We start from the raw sequence: 21607 nt of genomic DNA, 5'->3' as shown, positions 1-21607 counted from the left end.
TACAAAATAATAGCACAAACATGTAGTGACAAAATCAGAAATGCTAAGGCACAAAATAAGTTACACTTAGCAAGGGAAAGAAAAGGCAGTAAGAAGAGTTTCTATGAATACATTAGGAGCAAGATAAAGGTGAAGGAATGTGTAGGTGCTCTGCTTAGTGAAGAAGGAGATCTAATAACGGATGACATCAAGAAGGCTGAGGTGTTTAATGTCTGTTTTGCTTCACTCTTCATTAAAAAGGTTAATGGTGACCAGTTACTCAACACGATTAATATTAATGACAATTGGGAAGGAATGGAAATCAAAATAGGGAAAGAACAGGTTAAAGAATATTGAGATAATTTAGATGTATTCAAGTCAGCAAGGAATGATAAAATTCATCCTTGGATACTTAAGGAACTAGCTGAAGCCATCTCAGAATTGTTAGTAATTACCTTTGAGATCTCACAGAAGACAGGTGAGGTCCCAGAACACTGAAGATGAACAAGCATAGTACCTATCTTTAAAAATGGGAACAAAGAGGGCCGGGGAATTACAGATGAGCTAGTCTACCTTCAATACCTGGGAAGATACTGGAACAAATTATTAAATTTAAGTAGATCCATTATTATTTGTAGGTACCTAGAGGACAATAAGGTTATAAGGAATAGCCAGCATGGATTTGTCAGAAACAAATCATGCCAAACCTACTAATTTCATTCTATGTCAGGCTTATTGACCTAGTGGATAGAGAGAAGTAGTAGTTATGATATATCTTGATTTTCATAAAGCTTTTCACACAGTCCTACCTGACGTTCCCATAAGCAAACTAGGGAAATGTGGTCTAGATGAAATTGCTATAAGGTGGGTGCACTTGTTGAAAGACCATACTCAAAAAGTAGTTATCGATGGTTGCTGTCAAACTGGGATGGTGCATCTAGTGGGATCCTACAGGTATCAGTCTTTGGTCCTGTACTTTTGAATAGTTTTATTCATGAGTTGGACTATGGAATGGAGAGCGTGCTTAGAAAACTTACGGATGATACAAAGCTGGAAGGGGTTACAAGCACCCTGGAGCACAGGATTAGAATTCAAAATGAGCTTGAATTGATCTGAAATTAACAAAATGAAATTCAATAAAGTGCAAAGTACTTCAGTGAGAAAGGAAAAGTCAAACACACAACTACAAAATGGGGAATAACTGGCTAGACGATAATGCTGCTGAAAAGGATTTGCAGGTTATAGCGGATCACAAATTGAATACGAGGCAACAATGTGATGCAGCTGCAAAAAAAGGCTAATATATCATTCTGTAGTGTATTAACAGACTGTCATATGTAAGACATGGGAGGTAATTGTTCCACTCTATTCAGCACTGGTGGGGCCTCAGATCACACTAGTACAGTGTTCTACTCTAGGTGTCACATTTAGAGAGAGATGTGGAAAAATTGTAGAGAGTCCAGAGGAAAACAATAAAACTGATGATAGATTTAGAAAACCTGACCTGTGAGGAATGGTTTAAAAAACTCTGCATGTTAAGTCTGAAGAAGAGAAGACTGAGGGAGACTTGATAGTCTTCAAATATGTTAACGGCTGCTATAAAGAGGGTGGTGATCAATTGTTCTCCATATCCACAGAAGGTAGGACAAGAAGAAATGGGCTTAATCTGCTGCAAGGGAGAATTAGCTTAGACATTAGGAAAAACTGTCTCACTATCAGGGTAGTTAGGATCTGGCACAGACTTCTAAGGGAGATTGTGGAATCCCCATCATTGTAGAATCCCCTTTATAAGAACAGATTGGGCAGACACCTGTCAGAGATGGTCTAGGTTTTTTGGTCCTGCCTCAGAGTAGGGGTTGGATTTCATGACCTCTTGAGGTCCCTTCCAGCCCTTTGTTTCTGTGGTTCTATGTCTACCCTGTACCGGAGAGGCCTGCAGTCTTCGAATTCCTTATGAATTCTAACTTCTCCCGGGTTTGCAGTGTCAGTAGCAGTTTTTCCATTTCTGATACCAAAGGGTTACAGTCTCTGCCTGTTGATAAAAACTGGATCCAGCCAGTGAGGTGGCAAAAAAGCAAACAGGATGTTAGGAATCACTAAAAAAGTAATAGAGAATAAGATGGAGAATATCTTATTGCCCTTATATAAATCCATGGTCCGCCCACAACTTGAATGCTGCGTACAGATGTGGTCTCCTCATCTCAAAAAAGATATACTGGCATTAGAAAATCTTCAGAGAAGGGCAACTAAAATGATTAGGGGTTTGGAACAGGTTCCATGTGAGGAGAGATTAAAGAGGCTAGGACTTTTCAACTTGGAAAAGAGGAGACTAAGGGGGGATATGATAGAGGTATATATAATCATGAGTTATTTACTTGTTCCCATAATATAAGAACGAAGGCCATCAAATGAAATTAATGGGCAGCAGGTTTAAAACAAATAAAAGGAAGTTTTTCTTCACACAGGTCACAGTCAACCTGTGGAACTCCTTGCCTGAGGAGGTTGTGAAGGCTAGGACTATAACAGGGTTTAAAAGAGAACTAGATAAATTCATGGAGGTTAATTTCATTAATAGCTATTAGCCAGGATGGGTAAGGAATGGGATCCCTAGCCTCTGTTTGTCACAGGGTGGAGATGGTTGGCAGGAAAGAGATCACTTGATCATTATCTGTTAGGTTCACTCCCTCTGGGGCACCTGGCATTGGTCACTGTCAGTAGACAGGATACTGGGCTGGATAGACCTTTGGTCTGACCCAGTATTGCCATTCTTATGTTCTTATCACTGTGGGAACTTCAGCAATTGCTTACATGGACAAGTAACATTAAGACCCGAGAATATTTTTTACTGATGATGCCCACTCTTCCCATAATAAAGTAGCCCTTATAAACATCAGGAGGGGAGCAGAAAAACCCTTTATAATATTTTAATGGAATTAAAACAAAATTCAGGGCATGCTATTTAAAGAGTGCGGCATCAGAAATTAAATATTTTGAAATCAGTCTGTATCAAAACTTCAATTGAGAGTGTCACCTTAAAGCATCCTAGTTCATCAAATACAATGTGATTAGAACAAGGGTTGTCAAACTGTGGGTTGGGACCCCCAGGTGGGTCATGGCCCTGTTTTAATTGGGTTGCCAGTGCGGGTGTTAGACTTGCTGGGTCCTGGGGCCGAAGCCCGAGCTCCACTCCTCCGGGGCCAAAACCCAAGCCCAAGCCCCACTCCCCTGGGGCCGAAGCCCAAGCCCGAGCTCCGCTGTCCGGTGTCGAAGCCGAAGCCTGGGGGCTTCAGCCCTGAGTGGGGGGCTCAGGTTACCAGCTCGCTGCCTGGGGTTGAATCTCTTGGGTTTTGTCTTTGTCCCTTCCCACCACCACCCAGGGTGGTGGGGCTCAAGCTTTGGCCCCGGGGTGACGGGGCTCGGGCAGGCTCAAGCTTCGGTCCCCCCTCCGGAGTCATGTAGTAATTTTTGTTGTCAGAAGGGGTCGCAGTGCAATGGAGTTTGAGAACCGCTGGATTAGAGTAACTTTGCCAAAGAGTCCATATACACTGACAGTCTATGATTATGTTACAATGATTTCTGGCCCATATCCTTGCGGTGTTTGTGTTCTAATGCTATGGTAGGCCGCCCAGTCTCATTTGTAGTAATGAACAGCTGAAAGAGAGGCAAATATTGTAATCCGGTTCATCTATGGTTAATTTTCAAAAAAGCCTTAAGTGATTTAGGGCCATATTTTAAAGGTATTTAGGTATCCCCTGATTTCAGTGAGAGTCAGGCACTTAAAATATCTTTTAAAATATGGCCCTGAGATCCTAAATCCCATTTTCAAAAGTGACCTAAGCACTTAGATTCCCAGTGACTTTCAATGTGACATAAGCTTCTAATACACTTAGGCATTTTTGAAAAGTTTACTTATAGAGAATTACAAGCACAGATCTTCTCTTGATGATGTAAATGTGCAAGATAGATAGCTTTCCATATTTATCCACATCATAACATCTATAGAAGGGCCATTTTGTTCCACAGTCTGGAGTAGATTCTCATCCTTACTCATGCTGCATAGTAGATCAGTGCGGATATTTGGATGGTAAAGTTTGGAGATAAAATTAGATTTTCCTTTTCTTTTGTACAAGCCTAAGTCTACAAACTTTTTCAAAAGAAAAAGAATTAGCTTAGAATTAGCACTCTGGCATGTATTTGTCTACTGCTTACTTTTATCTTGTTTATGTCACTGTTTTGTATAATCAGTTGTGCTAGACTATGTTGTACTGTTTTATCAGATGAAGGCTTTTGTAGTTCCGGGGACACAGCTTCTCTCACAGATAAAGGCAAATGACTGTATTTCAGTTTGGAGGCCCACATCCCTTTTCAGTTTTATTTGGCCACCAGTGCAGTATTACAGTTTGAACTGTGGGGCCCAGTGCTAGGGTTACCATATTTAAAAAATAAAAAAAGAGGACACTCCACGGGGCCCTGGCCCCGCCCCTTTCCCACCCCCGGCCCTGCCCCAACTCCACCCCTTCCCCACCCCAACTCCGCCCATTCCCCGCCCCTTCCCCAAAGTCCCCGCCCTAACTCCCCCTCCTCCCTCCCAGCCACGCGAAAAGGGCTGCCCAAGCGCTACCGGCTTCACGGTTTGCCGGGCAGCCTCCAGACCCTGCGCCCCCGGCCGGCGCTTCCCCAGCACAGCTGGAGCCTGGGAGGGGAAGCGCCCAGCCAGGGGCTGGGGTCCGGAGGCAAGGGGGCTGCCCCCCCTTAAACAGAGCCAAAGTCTGAGTCCGGGGAGAAGCAGAGCAGCCGCGGGAGAGGAAGTGCCCGGCCGGTATTTTTCCTGGACATGTTCGGCTTTTTGGCAATTCCCCCCAGACGGGGGTTTGATTGCCGAAAAGCCGGACATGTCTGGGAAAAACCGGACGTATGGTAACCCTACCAGTGCTGTCTTTTACGGTGAAGATGGCTGCTAAACAAGTAGAGCCACTCGGTGCCTGTGTGGAAGCAAAAATCCAATAACAACCTAAGGGGTTAAAGTAGTAAAAAGCTCTATTACAAGCAAAGCAAATTTTCACAATATAGAACTCCGCAAGTATTCGAGTGCTGTGCATTAAGACTACCAAGCACTGGGACTGTTTTGTTTTTGTTTTGTTATTTTAGGTATGTCACCAAATGTAGCTTAGATTTCTGCTATGCTCTCTGAAAACATTACAGATAGATTCAAGCAGAATTGACACAGCTAAACCAAGCATCAGTTCAGCAGGGCTGCCCAGAGGATTCAGGGGGCCTGGGGCAAAGCAATTTCAGGGGCCCCTTCCATAAAAAAAAGTTGCAGTACTATAGAATACTATATTCTTGTGGGGGCCCCTGTGGGGCCCGGGACCTGGGGAAAATTGCCCCACTTGTCCCCCCCTCTGGGCGGCCCTGCAGTTCAGTGGGCTGTGTTTTCTTGAGGTACAAATATCAAAGTAATTCATGAACAGGGAGAGGTGAACTGTAACAGTCCCAACTCAAGACCAGGGTTGAGAGAATAATGCACCACAAATAATGTATCCAACCAGTTTTGTTTTTCTTTCTGCTTGTGAAATGTAGATGAGCAGATGACAACTTTCTCCTGCTGTTCAACGTTATCCAATAATGTTTGGGCCATTATAAACACTCTTTGGAATAAGAATGAACAGGATTCTGAGCATATTCATCGTTGGTGAAATTTGCAACCGTGCACAGAGAGAGAGAGCACAATATGCCTCTTTTAAGTCCTACTTCAGCTCTGTTTGAGGACTTAAGTGATGCATAGATCTTGCATTGGGCTTTTGTTCATGTGTGAATTGCACTTATGTGTTAATTATGATTGGGCAGCCAAGTCATATGGTATTGTTCCTGCTTCTTGATTTGAGAAGTACACTAATGCTTGTGGTGCAAATACTTGCATATGCAAATTTAAAATTCCTTTTTTGCAAATACCCATGCAAGTATTTCTGTGAACATTTGTGCCAGTCAAAAAATATTGTGTGAATGTTTGAAGAAAGCAAACAATAAAAGGGAAAACTCATTTTAAAATTTCTGATTTCTGAATGATGGCTGTAGCATACATTAGTAGAATGCCCTGATTTTCCAACCCCATGACATTGGGCATTTTTTTGCAGGGCATCTAGTCTAGCTGAATATATGCACCTTAGATCCTTAATTGAAACATGACAACATATTGCATTAACAAAAAGGTACGAGGATACACAGTGCTTACTGTGTGGTTTACCACCATCTTGTCTGCAACTCCTATGCTAGTCTGGAGAGATTGCCCTGCTAATGAATTAACTACTTGGACATGGCCTATAGTCCCCTGAGCAATTATTTTAGCATCTGCCATAGCAGATTCAATTTGGCTAACAGTTGCTATAGCTCTGTGTAGAGTTAGTTCTGGCTCAAGTAGTAATCACTCATGTATGCATGGGTATAGCTGTTTTTGCCACAAGCTGGCTTCTAATCATCTCTTCGGACATATCCCCATAATGGCATGTAACAACATGTTCCAGTAAAGTAGCAACATATCAGTCAGTGGATTCACCCATTTTTCTGTACGCTTGGTAAAAAGTGGATCTTTCTATTTTCACATTCACTTTAGCCATGAAAAAATTATATAAAACTGAAACTGCAGTAGCTGTAGCAATTCTCAGGAAGGAGAAGCGTATGTATTACACTCTAGTGTTCAGTACGTGGACATGGTAACTGCAAGGCTAAATTCTGGACATCTCAGTTACCAGCAAGCCTACAGTTCTCAGGAGGCATTAAATTGGGGAGAAGGGGAGGAGGTGGGGGAGTGCAGTTCTTCCTCCGCTAATAGCAGAGGCAGGACTCCCAGTCTTCTCCCCAGCTTTGGAGAGCACTGTGATGTCCGCACAGCTCCCCCTCTTTCTGGGTTGCTTCTCCTCCATCTTGTTTCAATCTATTTTAACCCCTGATTCTCAGTCATATAAATCCAGTATAGAACAGGCTTACTAGCACAGGGTAGATTTCCAAGAGCAGGTGACATAGGAGAGTAGCAATATTTGTTGCCAGGAGCCTCTAACCAGGAAAAAGAGATTGTACTCCAGGCACACATATTAGTATAGTAACTCAAGTATGCTCCAGTTTGATCTTTATCATCTTTCAAGGTAAATTCTAAACAGCACACTAGCTTACATGTGTGTCACAGACAAATGTGCAGATGACTGATAGAGAAATGCACATTGCTAACAGACTCCAAACCCTGGTATGATCTCGTCAGATCCACAGATTATGCACGATTTGGATTTAGGATTTTACTATTATTGGAACCTATTGTGTAGTATTGGAGTGAACTAAAAGGGATACACAGATCATCACATCCCTAGCTGGGGAATAAACCATCTTGAACATGTTAAAATGCTGTTGGGCCTTTTAGGAAGATTTTACGGTTTACATTGTTCCAAATGGGATTATAAAAATAATTGCAATATACCCGAGGAAAGAGTCCCATTAGCTATGTTTGGTCATTACACTTATCATATATAACAAGAATAAGTATTGTTGGCTGGTGATTGTCATCGTCAGTAGTCTGACATGCTGGATGAGTACTTGTAGCAAAACACACTGGTTTCAAGTTTGCAATACTGAAATCATTTTACAATTGGTTTTGGACATTTTTGTGACTGTGGTTGTATTCCTAAAAGGTATTGGAATAGATTTTCATGTTACTCCTGCAAATTTGGGACTGACTTGCTTGGGGGTTGTGGCACATTGCATGGTAAAGGTTAGAGTTCTTTCATTTGCTGAATTTACTCCATGTGGTCAGGAGGGTTAAGAAAAGCCATTTTGGCTCATTTTCCGAGAAAGAGGTGCTGTGTCTTGTGTGCTTTCTCTTGGCCATTCAGAAAAACTGTTGATGGCAGCAGCACTAAGGAACATCTATTTTCAGAGAGGGCTACGTATACCCTCCCCCCAGACACCCAATGGATTTTCAAGGGAGCAGTGGTCCTTCTTCCCCTTTTTGTGGGTAATTCCCTGAGTTTAAAAAAAAAACACACAAAACAAAAATTCCACTGTGTGAAATCATATTGACACCCACATGCTTCAGCAACAGGGCTGCAAACTTTAGATCCACTGCACAGACCTCTGGCTCTTAAGCAAATAGAGTAACTGATAGCAGTAGGCGGTTGTCCTCCTCTGTGTGGACCTGGACTATCAGAGGATGAAATAGTGGGTTTGTGAGTGGTTTTCACCCATATTTGCTCACAACAGAGGAATGGTGAGATTCAGAAATCTTGGGGTCTATGCCAGGTTCTGGAGGGAGTGTGCTTTAGAGGTCACACACTCTTCTGCCCTGTTCCCTCCAAGCCTTACCTTTTCTTCACCCGTGACCTCCAGACTGATCCAGTTCTTTATCTCCCTTCGCCCAACTCCTTGTGCCAATCCTAATTTTCTCACCTAGCCAATCCCCATCTCCAACCCCTGGCTTCTCATGACCGTTCCAGTCTCCTTGCCCAACATGTCTCAGGCTTCCCCTCAGGCCAAGTCCCAGTCTTCCCTTCATCCAAGCTCCTCATCCCCGTCTCCCCCAACCCAGCATTCTCATCCAATTGTCCTTGTCTCCTTCCTCTCCCATGTTCAATCTGTGTTGAAACTTTCCAAAACGATTCACCTTGAGGCAGACAGGCAGCATGGGAAATTTCAGCCCCAAATGATTAAAGTTTGTTAAATTGTAAGCAACAAAAACCGGGGTCTTATAATGGGAAGTGTCTGGTAACCAGCTCTGCCTATAATGTGCTTTTACTTTTTGGTGCTGCTGGAGCTCTTTTGTTAAAGATAGTATATTTACAGTTCTGATTATTTCACTAAAGATTTTCCAAAGACTGGATGTAGATAAATACTAACATATTTTTCATCACCTACTACATTTTAGTCTTCATTTACCCTCTACTGTTAGACACACTAGATTACTTGGATATACTATAATTAACCGGGTGTACTTTTTTCTTTTTATTGATACATTTTGAAAAATCACAACCAAAATTAATATTGACAAAGTAAGTTTCATATAAATTCTAGTTAAATGCCAGGCAAAGTAATATTCACATATATCAACATAAGTGCTTCCATTTCTGGTGTAAGTCAATGAAATATAAATGAGGATCCATCGTCTAGTCAAATGTTTCCATTGGCAGATCAGCTATTTTTATTTCTGTCATTACTATCACTTGATATTGTCTCTCATGTGGTGCATTTATTGACTAAACTATTTATTTTCATGGTAACATGCTTTTGGATTTTTATCAACAGTCTGGTATGCTCAACATGCCAAATGGTTCAGCATTCGTCTGTGAAATTCTTTCAAGACCAACTGTTGCATTACCTTTGTTGATCCTTATTATCCAAATTATTTCATCTTTGATAAGATTGCAAATAGGAATATTCTTCTTGTGTGGGTGAAGCTACTACAGTCACCATCTGGTGCTCTGCATATTCATTTATTATATTTCCTTTGCAAATCTTACAATCCAAAACCAATTAAAACTATTACATTAGGGCTAATTACATTAGGAACTGTATAACATGAAACGCAAGATGAACTGTTATATCTCAGTGCTGGGCTGATGTTAGTCACCAGAGAAGAGCGGGGAAGAAATATAAATTATGTCAAGTTGTGCAGAGGTTACTTTGTGTGGGGAAAAAAGTACTCTTACAAGATTCATCCACAAAATAACCTCTGCTCATGTGAGTTATCAAAATGAGATGCCATTCATGGATTTTGTAGAACATTTAAAGGGCATCTCCGCTCCACTGGGCTCTTCAAGCTTGGCTCTCCTTTGGTTGGACTTGAATATGCCCATGGGCTCCACTAGGCTTTTTGGGCCTGGCTACTTCTTGACTGGGGGGGAGGAAATAAGAGGTGGTATCTACCAGATGTTACCCTCTTCTGGCACCAAATTCATGGTAAGTTACCCATGGTAAGTTGTGCAGATCTGTGATCCTCCCTCTCCTTTCTTATGCATTAGGAATGTAATAATTAACAATACTAACATTTCTGTTATCACTAAGCATCTGAGTTACATCCCCACTGAGATGGATGGTTAAGTGTACACCTCTGAGCATGTAAGCTCTCTGCAAACATACATAGTCATCTCTGCATCAGTTCCACTCATTTCTGAGCATTTCTCTGCAATCATAACAGCTACAGACTTGTTTAAAAAAAAAAGAAAGAAAGAAACCTAAATTTCTGGAGAGCATAACAATCTCTTCAGAAAGGTGCCAGTCTGCTGTACTGATGCGTACCAGCTGTTTCTGAGCTCTGAAGTTGCATATGCTGAATCCTATTTAAGACCTTTCATTGATAGATTTGACTATCTGCAGCCTTGAAATTTTTCTTGGATGCTACATTTAACAGTAGCCTTCCAAGGGGAGCAGTGGGGGCAAAAAACCTAACTGGCTTCAAGACTGAGTTGATAAGTTTATGGAGGGGATGGTATGTTGAGACTGTCTAGAATGGCATGTAGCCAATTTGCGAGTACTAGTAGCAAATATCTCCAGTGACTGGTGATGGGACACAAGGTGGGGAGGGCTCTGAGTTGCTACAGAGAATTCTTTCCCAGATATCTGGCTAGTGGGTCTCGGTCATATGTTCAGGGTCTAACTGATTACCATATTTGGGTCCAGGAAGGAATTTTCCACTGGGTCAGATTGGTCGGAGACCCTGGAGGGTTTTCACTTTCCTCTTGCAGCATGAGGCATGGTTCACTTTAGGGTGACCAGATGTCCCATTTTTAAAGGGACAGTCCTGTTTTGGGGGACTTTTTTTTGTATAGGCACCTATTACCCCTCAGTTGCTATCTGGTTGTCCTAGCCCACTTGCAGGTTTAAACTGGTGTAAATGGTGGATTCTTGGTAACTGGAAATCTTTAAATCATGATTTGAGGGCTTCAGTAACTCAGCCAGAGGTTATGGGTCTATTACAGGAGTGGGTGGGTGAGGTTCTATGGCCTGCGATGTTCAGGAAGTCAGACTGGATGATGGTGATGGTCCCTTCTGGCCTTAAAATCTATGAGGTTTGAGTCTGAGCATCTCTTAGAGAAACCAGGAACTGAATCCAGATATCCTAAATCCCAGTCTGGTGTCTTAACCACGAGACTGTACTTCTCAGTTCCAAATTCCCCCAATAGTGAGTGCAAGGCAGTTATGGACAGCTGGTTTCTTCAGGTCCAAGAATACAGTCATCCAGATAAATACTGTGTAGATCAGAAAGTTCGGGTAGATCAAAAGTGGAGCTGGTTGAAAAAAGTGAGTTTTTTTCCATGACAAATGTCACCATTTCCTAGCTGTTTTCGTTTCATAGCATTCAGAGTGCCCATTTTTGTATGTTTTTCAAAACCCAGGTTTTGGGGAAAAAATACATTTCAATTACCATTTTGGTTAAAACGTCAATAAAAATATATCATGAAAAAAATTGTGAAAAACTAAAAATGTGGGCAAAAATGGTGTTGAAAAAAGATGATTTTAACAGGAAAAAAACCAAAGCAAAACAAACCTTTTTTTTTCTTTGAAAAAATTTCAATAGAAAAAATGCAATATGTAGCTAAATATCCAACATCAGCATAGTTCAAATTCAGCAAGGTAAATTAATAGGTTGATCGTTTTAAAGCCAGAAGCCATTTTTGTGATCATCTTCTCTGATCTCCTGCATAACGCAGGCCACAGAACATCACCTAGTAATTTTTGCATCAAGTCCGTAACTTCTGTTTGAATTACAGCATATAATTTAGAAAAAAATCCAGTCTTTACTTGGACTGCAAGTCATGGAGAATCCACTTACTTAAGCATGTTGCTTGATTTCATTATCAGGTGACACATCCAGTTCTTTCTTTCTTTCTTGCCTTCAAAGAGGCTTCTCATATCTGCTTAATTACTTTCAGTATTATAACATTAACCAGTTAGGGTACCGTGTACTGTCACACTGTCTGGTGTGGCTCATGACCGTGAGTTCCAAGCTCAGGGCAGACTCTAAAAAAGCAGGGCAGACAACCCAAACTGGTGGTATGTTCTATAATTAGATTTCACCAACTCAGTAATGAGCGTGATCTCCTAAAGCACTAATACAGAATTACCACAGAGTCACAGACAGTCCCCTTGGCATTCCAGCCTATCTTGCCACCCAGGCAAGGGGGACTATGTGATAGATGGTCACTTTACAACAAAAAATCACAATAATATTCAGGTTGTTCACAGTCCCAAAGGACCAGACACTTACTCCTGGTCAGTTGTACTCAGATCTCAAACCGAAGACAACACCTATAGCCAATCCTGTAATTAGGGTGACCAGACGTCCCGATTTTATCGGGACCGTCCCGATATTTCCTTGTTTGTCCCGCGTCCCGACCGACATGCGGTCGGGACAACCGGACAAACAAGGAAATGCCCCGAGCCTCGAGCCCGGAAGTGCTCGCGCCCCCCCCCCTGCCCCGACTCCGCCCCCTCCTCCCCCGATTGGCTCCCTCCCCGAATCCCCGCCTCTTCCCCGGGCTCACCATTCCCCCTCCCTCCACAAGCGCTGGAGGGAGGCCCGGGAGACTCAGAGGCAGCGCGGGGCCGGGGTGAGTAACAGTCCGGCCTGGCCCAGTGCAGGCAGGACTCGGGTGGTTGGGAGAGGAGGGGGGCGACCCGCGGGGCCAGGCGACGGGGGAGGAAGCGGCCATGGCGCTCGGCGGCTCTGGCGCCCCCGAACCCCCCGAGCCGGGGCCTGCAGCAGCGCGTACGCTGGGCCCAGCCCCTGGCTAGGCACGTCTGGGCTGCCCAGCTGGTGCTATCGCGCGGTGGCCCCGGGGCGGAGGCATCGGCCGCCCAGCCCCGTTCGTTCCCCTGCGGGACGGGGGGGCTGGGGCCTGCTGCCCCCACTCCGGGGCCGCCGCAGGATAGCACCAGCTGGGCAGCAGCCCAGACACGACTGGTCAGGGGCTGGGCGCAGCGTGCGCGCTACTGGGTCCCCGCAGCAGGCCCCGGCTCGGGGGGTTCGGGGGCGCCAGAGCCGCAGCCGCGGAGCGCCATGGCCGCTTCTTCCCCCGCGGCAGTGGGAGCTGCAGCAGCGGCTGCTCCCGAGTCCCGCTGCCCGGGGGGGAGAACAACCGCCGCCTGGCCCCGCGGGCCGCCCCCCTCCTCGCCCTACCACCCAACTGAGTCCTGCCTGCTCGGGACCAGGCCGGACTGTTACTCACCCCGGCCCCGCGCTTCCCCTGAGTCTCCCGGGCCTCCCTCCAGCACTTGCGGAGGAAGTTTTTTTTTTTTTTTTTTGGCCCCGCCCCCTGCCCCGCCCCCCCCACGTCACCCCCCCGCGACGCCCCCCCCCACGTCACCCCCCCGCGACGCCCCCCCCCCCCCCCCGCGTCCCGATATTTTTCTTTGGTGATCTGGTCACCCTACCTGTAATAAACCTAACTAAAAATTTATTAACTAAGAGAATAAATAAGAGAGTTATTTACAAGGGTAAAACAGGAAACATACAAATGAATTCATCTGAGATTTTAAAAAGTAATATAAGTTTCTATAATAAGAAGCTGTATATATCCCTTGGTGGTGACCCATGCCAAGCAGCATTGGGATCTCTTGCTTATGTTTAAGACTCTTTGCCCCTCAGAATTCAGACAGCATAAAGATCCAGTTTCTCCTTGGCAGGGATTTTTATCCCCTTCACCCCAGAACAAAAGCTGATAGAACAAGTGTCAATGCCTGCCTCTTCTTCTTGTAAGTGGGGAGGGCAACAGAGTCTTTGTCCTTTTGATGTTTTACAATGCCTCATTTGGTTTCAACTTGACTACAGTGAACAGCACTTTACACTAATTAATGCTCCCCCTCCCCCCCCCCCCCCCCCCCGGTCTGGTGAATTACACAATTACAGAAGTTTACAAGGCAAATGCTCAATTTAACTTTATACCATGGGATACAGACATTATAATTTCGATTAATACATGTAACATCCTACAAGCATTCCATAAAGTCTGAACATTAAACACATTCTAATAACACTAATATCTATTTTAACTAGACTAACCTGCAGGTCAGCCAGACTGGTTTCCAGCGATGCATTTGTCAGTGTTCAATGGGGCCTAGGGACCCGGGCATGAGCTGGAACTGATCTGCTGGCATCACATGTACCTCTACCACAATTTCAAAGTACACGTACTGGAACTTGAAACATTTGAACCCTGAAATACTACTGTGTTCTTATCAGCAAAGTAGCTAAATTTATCCTACAAATCTGCTGGTGGGAACTCATTTAATACTGCTATTCTCACCTGTTCATGGAGGTGAGGAAAAGACTTCAATCCTGCCTCCAAAGGAAAAATGGCTTAGTTTAGAGGTTAAGTAAATCCATTAGGAAACAAATACACTGCTGTTTTCTTAGTAAAATCAGAAAATCTACTGTTCAAAGAACTTGTCTGTTACCTATAGCCCCAAATCAGATGCTGTTTTTGCTATTTAAAATTGTTTCCATCTATATTTTAATTTGCTAACTACAAAAAGACATTATTACTAGTGACGTCAGAAATCACAGAATTCCATTATAATTCTCTACATAATCATCTGCATTAGACATTAGTGCTGGGATTTTCAGAGGCTAAGTGAGTTAAGTGCCCAAATCCAACTGAATTTCAATAGGAGTGTCCTCTGTGTCTCCTGAAAATCTCAACATGAATAGTGACTGTCCTGACTGCCCTGGGAAGACCTGAATGTATAGCTGATTTTGAGTTCAGACAGTGGCTGTTGGGCTGAGAGCATTGTTCTAGACGTGGGTAGAAAAAGAACTCGTATCACCCCTTCCTGCCAGAACACAGGAGCATTACAGTCTTAGCCTAGACTGCAGTCCGCAGATGTATTTTTGTTCTGGGGAGGAAGAAACAGAGGGTTGTTGTTTTTTCCGAAAGGAAGAAAAATAGGGAGCTGGAATGAAAAGAGAAGGGAAATCCCACAAGCTCTGTGCAGACTAGTAACCACTGCACCTCAGGGGCATACTTGGTTATGGTCACAATCTATATGACAATCCAGTAAAAAGGCATTCACTCAGAAAGCAGTTTTCAAATTGCCAGATAATCCTCTTGATAATTAACCTGAGGTTTCAGAAGAGCTTTCCTGGCATCATAGCAACAGAAAAAAACCACGTTGTTCCTGATCTTTGTATAGCCTTCGCTTAACCAAGAAAACCAAAGTGGAAAAACCTCAGACTAAAAACTGAGGAAAGGTTTGGGTTTTGTGTGTATGTGCATGCGCTTCACTTGTGAGGCCCTTAAGTTATATGAGAATCTTCCTATTAAATAAAATATTTTCTTCTTCCTTCTCTTCTCTTCCCCACACCCTCAAAGAATGAATTACATGTTCCCATTCAAAGGGGATGTGAAAGCAACAATCAATCAGTTCAAGCCAGGAGCAGTCCTTTTATACTCTTTTCTCATACTTTGCTCAGGTTCCACTTTAACTCAGTCTGGTAACCTGCCCACTTTGCAGTGAGGACACCGCTTAAATCACTTAAGAGCTGATAGTCCCTCAGTGCCTTCCCACTGTGACGGGTTGGATCACAGAAACCACTTTGGGACTGCCACCTGATGTGCTTAGACTACCTCTGAGCCTGTTTTCCCTGCCAACATGGGACTTCAGTGCCCTGCCTGTTTTGAGCAAGACATGCTAGCCTGCTACAAACACAGAGCCAGGTCTGAACTACATCCCCCAAAAGCTGCAGGCTTAACTGAAAACAGCTTAAGAAGTGCTCCTGTCTCCAACACTCAGATACCCAACTCCCAATGGGGTCCAAACCCCAAATAAATCTGTTTTACCCTGTATAAAGCTTATACAGGGTAAACTCATAAATTGTTCACCCTCTATAACACTGATAGAGAGAGATGCACAGCTGTTTGCGCCCCTCTCCTCCCCCCCCCCCACATTAATACATACTCTGGATTAATTAATAAGTAAAAAGTGATTTTATTAAATACAAAAAGTGGTTCCAAGTAATAACAGACAGAACAAAATGAATTACTAAGCAAAATAAAATAAAACATGCAAATCTAAGCCTAATATAGTAAGAAAGTGATTACAGATGAAATCTCACCCTCAGAGATGTTCCAGTAAGCTTCTTTTACAGACTAGCCTCCTTCTAGTCTGGGTCCAGCAATCACTCACACCCCTTTAGTTACTGACCTTTGTTCCAGTTTCTTTCAGGTATCCTTTGGGGGTGGAGAGGCTACCTCTTGAGCCAGCTGAAGACCAAATGGAGGGGTCTCCCAGGACTTTATATAGTTTTTCTCTTGTGGGTGGAAACCCCTCCCTCCCCCTGTGTAGAATCCCAGCTATAAGATGGAGTCTTGGAGTCACATGGGCAAGTCACATGTCCATGCATGACTTAGTTCTCTACAGGGACGTTCCCAGGAAAGCATAGATGTGGATTGGCATCTATCAAGGTCCATTGCTCACCAAGTACTTCCATTTACTTGAAGAACCCCTTCACACTATGTTGATCAAATCTGCCTTCGGTTCTTTCTACAGCAAACACTTTAAATACAAGCATAGAGCCAACGCTCATAACTTCAGATATAAAAATGATACATGCATACGAATAGGATGAATACATACAGTAGAACATAACCTTTGCAAAGATATGTTACATGGCATATCTAGCATAAAACATATTGCAGATATGCCATATTTACATTCATAAGCATATTTCTATAAAGCATTATGGGGTGCAACATCACACCCACAATTCCCCTCAAAAGGCAGACGTGTTCTCCCACAGTTGGCTGAGAGAGAACCATAGAAGTAGCTCAGCACAAACTGCTATGGAACATTCCCTTAAAACACTTGGACGAGTGCAGACTCAGAGAAGACACAATAACTGTGGTAGCGCTTTGCAGTGAGGATGCTCACACCTGAATTAGGCTAAACCCAGATGCCCACTCGAGCCAACTCTTCAGTGAAGATATACCTTCAAGTTATTTACTTTTTACTCTCTGCAAGGCTAATGAGCAGGCTTGTGAGATTGGAGGAGCTGGTTCACTAAAGCTCCGAGCTCTGGTGAGAAGCGTGTTGTATCTCTGATTTTAGGCAGCTTCTGTTGATGTGTCATGTCAGGCTGACATTCATGATTGTCTTTGTCATTCTCACTAGGAAATGATAGATTATTATGCAGCCTGCCAAGTCATTAAGATGCTCTGTCTTGGTTCAATATCTTCATTCTTATGCTGAAGCAGTTGGATACATTTGCAAAAAAATGTTTCCCATAAATTCATGGCATTTCAAGGGTACCTTACAAGAAATTGTAATATACTATGCTTTTTTAAAGCATGGGCCATCCTGAACCCCCAGAACATCAGGTTTTGTTCAAATCTATGTCACTTACTACACGTAATAAGGAAAGTGTCTATATTTGCACATAAAGTCTCTATTTTAAATAACCAAAATAATTACAAGGTATCTCCTTGAAAAACTATATCTTTTCATGTGAGATAATATACGATTGCTATAGAATTCAAAAGATAACCATAGAAATTATTCAGCTTTATAGTTCATTCATTTTTCAGTAATGTCAGTGTGATTTTTTTTTTTTTAGGGCTTTGTACAGGATTAAAAGCCTGCCATTTTTACAAATTTAAATCAAACTCACTGGCCTTCAGTGGATGAATGTGTCTGCCTTAAAAGCATGATTTCTGCTTTTAATCAACACATATTTCTAAATTTAGACCTAAGGGAAAAATGCTATTGTTTGTGTTATATAACCAAGGATTACCATGTTTGACATTCTGCACCCATTCAGTGATATAACCCCTGTGAACTACTAAGATTCACCAATGAGGACAACCAGCCAGTTCATCTCCAGACTGCTGTTAATCATCCACAAGTGTTTCATACTGAGCATTGAATATGTTCAGGCTGGGGGAAATTTACTCAGTGGAAACAGTCGGGGAGGCAGATGGAGCAGTGCAGAGTTTTGTGCTGAGGAAGAAAGTCTTCAGCGGGAACAGAAGCTCAGCCAGCCAGTTTCGAAAAATGGGGGTTAAAAATCCATCTTCTGACATTGGTATCATCTGTTTAACATCTGATCTGTCCTCTGTTGAGGGTCTGTATCCTGTATGTGCTGTGGCATGGGCTCAATCTGATATCTCATAGAGATTTGGATCTTTAGGTTGAAGTCCATATAAAAGTGCAACGTATCATTAAATTTTATTATTGTTCCTTTTAATCTAAAGTAAGAGTACAGTAGGCCCTCCACTAATTTACACCTTGGCTAATTTGCAGCTCCTATAATGTGCACAATCAAATGGTGGTCTCTGCCAGTTAGAGTCTGATCCAAAGTGCAGTGAAGTAAATAGAAAGACTGATTGTATCAGGATTTGATGGCAGAATATTGTAACAAGGGGCTGCTCTTACTAAAATTCCATTATTTTTGCAGGATATGCTAACAGGAAATTTACTAGCATACTGTGAAATGTCATAAAGGTAAACTGTACTTGTCAAATGAGTGGAATGGTTTGTGTATTTTGGAATGATGCTTATTTGCTTTTTATATTGTTCACTTATGATTTTGCAATATTCCGAAAACCACAATGGGGTTTCCACTTATTGATATAAATTAGTAAGGGTCCTCTCTGCTCTATCCCTATGATGTCTTATGGTTCCTGGTGTGTCTGAAATCCTTTGTGATAAATTCATTGCTTGCTAATTATACTGTGTGCGTATCCTTTGTATCTCACGTTAGATTTGATATTTGATTATTTATTTCTGTTCCTGCTTTCACTGGATTTATGTAATGAATGAAAACTACCCTATTAGGAAATGGCTTTAGAAATGGCAATGCTGTCCATTCAGAGCCAGATCCTTAGCCAATGAACATCAACATAACTTAGCTGAAGCCAATGGAGCTGAACACCAGTTTACATCAGTTGAGGTTTGACCCTCAGATTATTTCATTATACAGGTCTTTGCACATTTAGCCTCCCTACAGCAGTTCTTGAACTGAAAGGATATTGAGGTGTGCTATGAAATAGCTCCTTTTTTCTAATTATTAAACAATCTGAACCTTACTTACAGTGAAAAGTGACACCGAAACATAGCATTGTGGGCTTCCATGTTATTGGCGTTTCAATGGTTTCCAGATCAGATTTACGTACTTCACAATTCAAAAGATTATTTTGATTCTAATCACCATCCCTACAAACTCAATATGGAATCTGAAAGGCAAGATGGGTTATTAAATATTAAGAACGCTAGCACAACAGCAAGCAGAGCTCTTCTCTGATCAGGACCCCACTTTGATATCTACAGCCGTGGTCCACATTCTTACACAACAATCACAGCTTCTTCATGTCGCCATCAGTCATATATATCTTTACTTTAAATTGAACATTTGCAATTTCTTTTGTTTCTAGTGTGTTCCCTGGATCTCATCCACTAGCACGTCACTATTGTATTGGTGTTGCAGACACAGCAGGGAAATGTTTAATTTCAAGCAAAGGCTATTTTGATGAATGATTTCTTTAGTTCATTAATATATTTCTAGTTATATTTGTGTTTTTAAAAAGTTTTACAAAAACTAATTGTTGGGTCTCTTTAAAATACTGCATTTCAGGGTTTTAAGTCGTTAGCACTGAAGTATCTTTATTGTATTTTGCATCGATTTAATATATTTAAATGGTTGCTTCTTTATAAAGTTACACAGTATATAGGGCAGTAAAACTGTGAACGAAAAATATGTGTGTGTACACCAGCATGTTGGATTACAAATGGAAGAAAAGGGTAAATTTGCCAATGTGCACTTGCTAACTCAAGTTAGATGTGTCGTTAAATTATAACTTTGCTGACATACCTTAAAATTGCTTAAACAAAGCCATCAGCACAAACATTTTTCTTATTTTTAGAAGTCCAGCACCAGTACGACCAGAAACTACACCATCAACAGGCGCTACAGAAAAGCAGGAAATTAAAGTTTCTCGTGTGAGGAAGTTAACGAGACAGTACAGCTTGTGAGTGTTGTACAGCACTATTTGCAAGATTTTCTCTACTACCAAGCTGAAAATTAAAGTCGTGCTAATTATTGTTCAAGATATGCCTTCTGAAAGGCATGAGTGCAATTACATGATAATGATCTTACATTGATATAGTTCCTTTCATCTCTGAGGATCTTGAAGTACTTAGTACTTAAATGAATATGCAATCTACACACCCTTAATACCCCACTGAAATGCAAATCCCTTGTCTTTAACAGTGAACAGCAACATTACACAGTGGTAGAAGTTAGGAACTAAAAATCCCTTTTCCACTTGAAATTAGAGGTTGATTTTAAGTAGACAAAATTACTGAAGCTTTACAAAACCTGCAGATTTCAATTCCTTTAGGTTTTATCAATCAATATGGGCTGGTGGGATCACAGCCGATCATGCTGAAAATAGGGACTGGACATTACTATCCAGAGTTATAATAGTAAATAATACAAAAATCATGTTTTGGTAGGGCTATAAAACTTCATGCTTCAGAACATAATTCAACCTAGGTTTTAGGGGTTAGGAGGAAATTTTCCATGAAGGGCAGGAGATTTGGCATCTGTTCCTGTAGCATGAGCTGGTGCCAGCCACTTTACCCCTCTCTGCCTCAGTTGTTCCACTGAAGATAATAATACTTACTTAGTTACTATGTTTCTTATATAACCTACTCCCACTCAGCATGGCACTCTGTCCCTCTCTGGGCCACATATAGAGATTGATGAGACTGCTACATTCTTGGCTAACAGAGCTTAATCTTTTAGTTCAAGCAGTAGATGCTCATGCTTTTAGGATTAGGGGTCTCAGGTTTGATCCCTGATGCCAAAGAGCAATAAAGCGTTACACTTCATTCACTCTTTATGGCAAGGGACACACTGCTACCATGTATTGCAGGGAGGGACTAAACTGAACGGAAGGCAAAAGGGGTGATACCAGCATACATAAACCAAGAACACCAAATTCATTAAGAAGAAAAAAACGGAATATGCAATCAATGTGGAATGATAATGCCCAGCTCCTCTGGCTGGATTAATCTTCCCAATGACACTAACTATGCAATAGTACTAACTGTAGCTTTTATTTGTATAGCACATTGCATCCAGAAAGATCCCAATAAATATATAGAGAGAGTTATATTCCCAAATGTAATCACTTTTATTATGGAACACAGTAGCTATTCTGCATCAACCAGACCTCTGAATATTTTAGTAAAAGAACTGAAGAACTTGAATCAAATTATAACTATGCCGAGATTTAGGCTGTCAAAATATATAGAAAGGACACGCGTTTGAATTTGACCAGGATACTAAGGTTAACATATGGGAACACACCCTCATGGCTTGGCCAGCAAGACATGACATGAGTCTCTTGCACCATGGTATATCAGCCCATGCTAGTCAGAAATCATTGTTTGCCAATGAAATTAAAGAGAGGAATTGACAACTCGCTCTAGGAAAGGAATGCAAGGTACATTACTCCCTGCTAATATAGGAGAGGACACATGGCATGGAATTTGGCAGCATTTTGCAGAAAAATTTTCACGAGGTTGTCTGCTTGTTGTGAATGTCCAGTGTGTCTCAAACACGTGTGCTTCTCTTAAATTAGGCTCTGCTTTT

At 42.2% G+C, this 21607-nt stretch overlaps 1 protein-coding gene across 3 annotated transcripts in view; it reads left to right on the top strand.

Moving 5' to 3' along the window:
• The window catches only part of EPB41L4B (erythrocyte membrane protein band 4.1 like 4B), a 263311-nt gene that overhangs the window by 198927 nt on the left and 42777 nt on the right, over nucleotides 1-21607 (top strand). For all 3 annotated transcript variants that reach the window (XM_065584005.1, XM_065584006.1, XM_065584004.1), the window contains exon 20: nucleotides 19872-19976. In XM_065584005.1, the coding sequence (XP_065440077.1) occupies nucleotides 19872-19976 (105 nt within the window). The remainder of the gene's footprint in view (nucleotides 1-19871; nucleotides 19977-21607) is intronic.

Source organism: Chrysemys picta, chromosome 2 (assembly GCF_011386835.1).
Source record: "Chrysemys picta bellii isolate R12L10 chromosome 2, ASM1138683v2, whole genome shotgun sequence".
NCBI lineage: Eukaryota > Metazoa > Chordata > Testudines > Emydidae > Chrysemys > Chrysemys picta.
The sequence above is the reverse complement of the archived record's forward strand: the minus strand, read 5'-3'. Positions and strand labels throughout refer to the sequence as shown.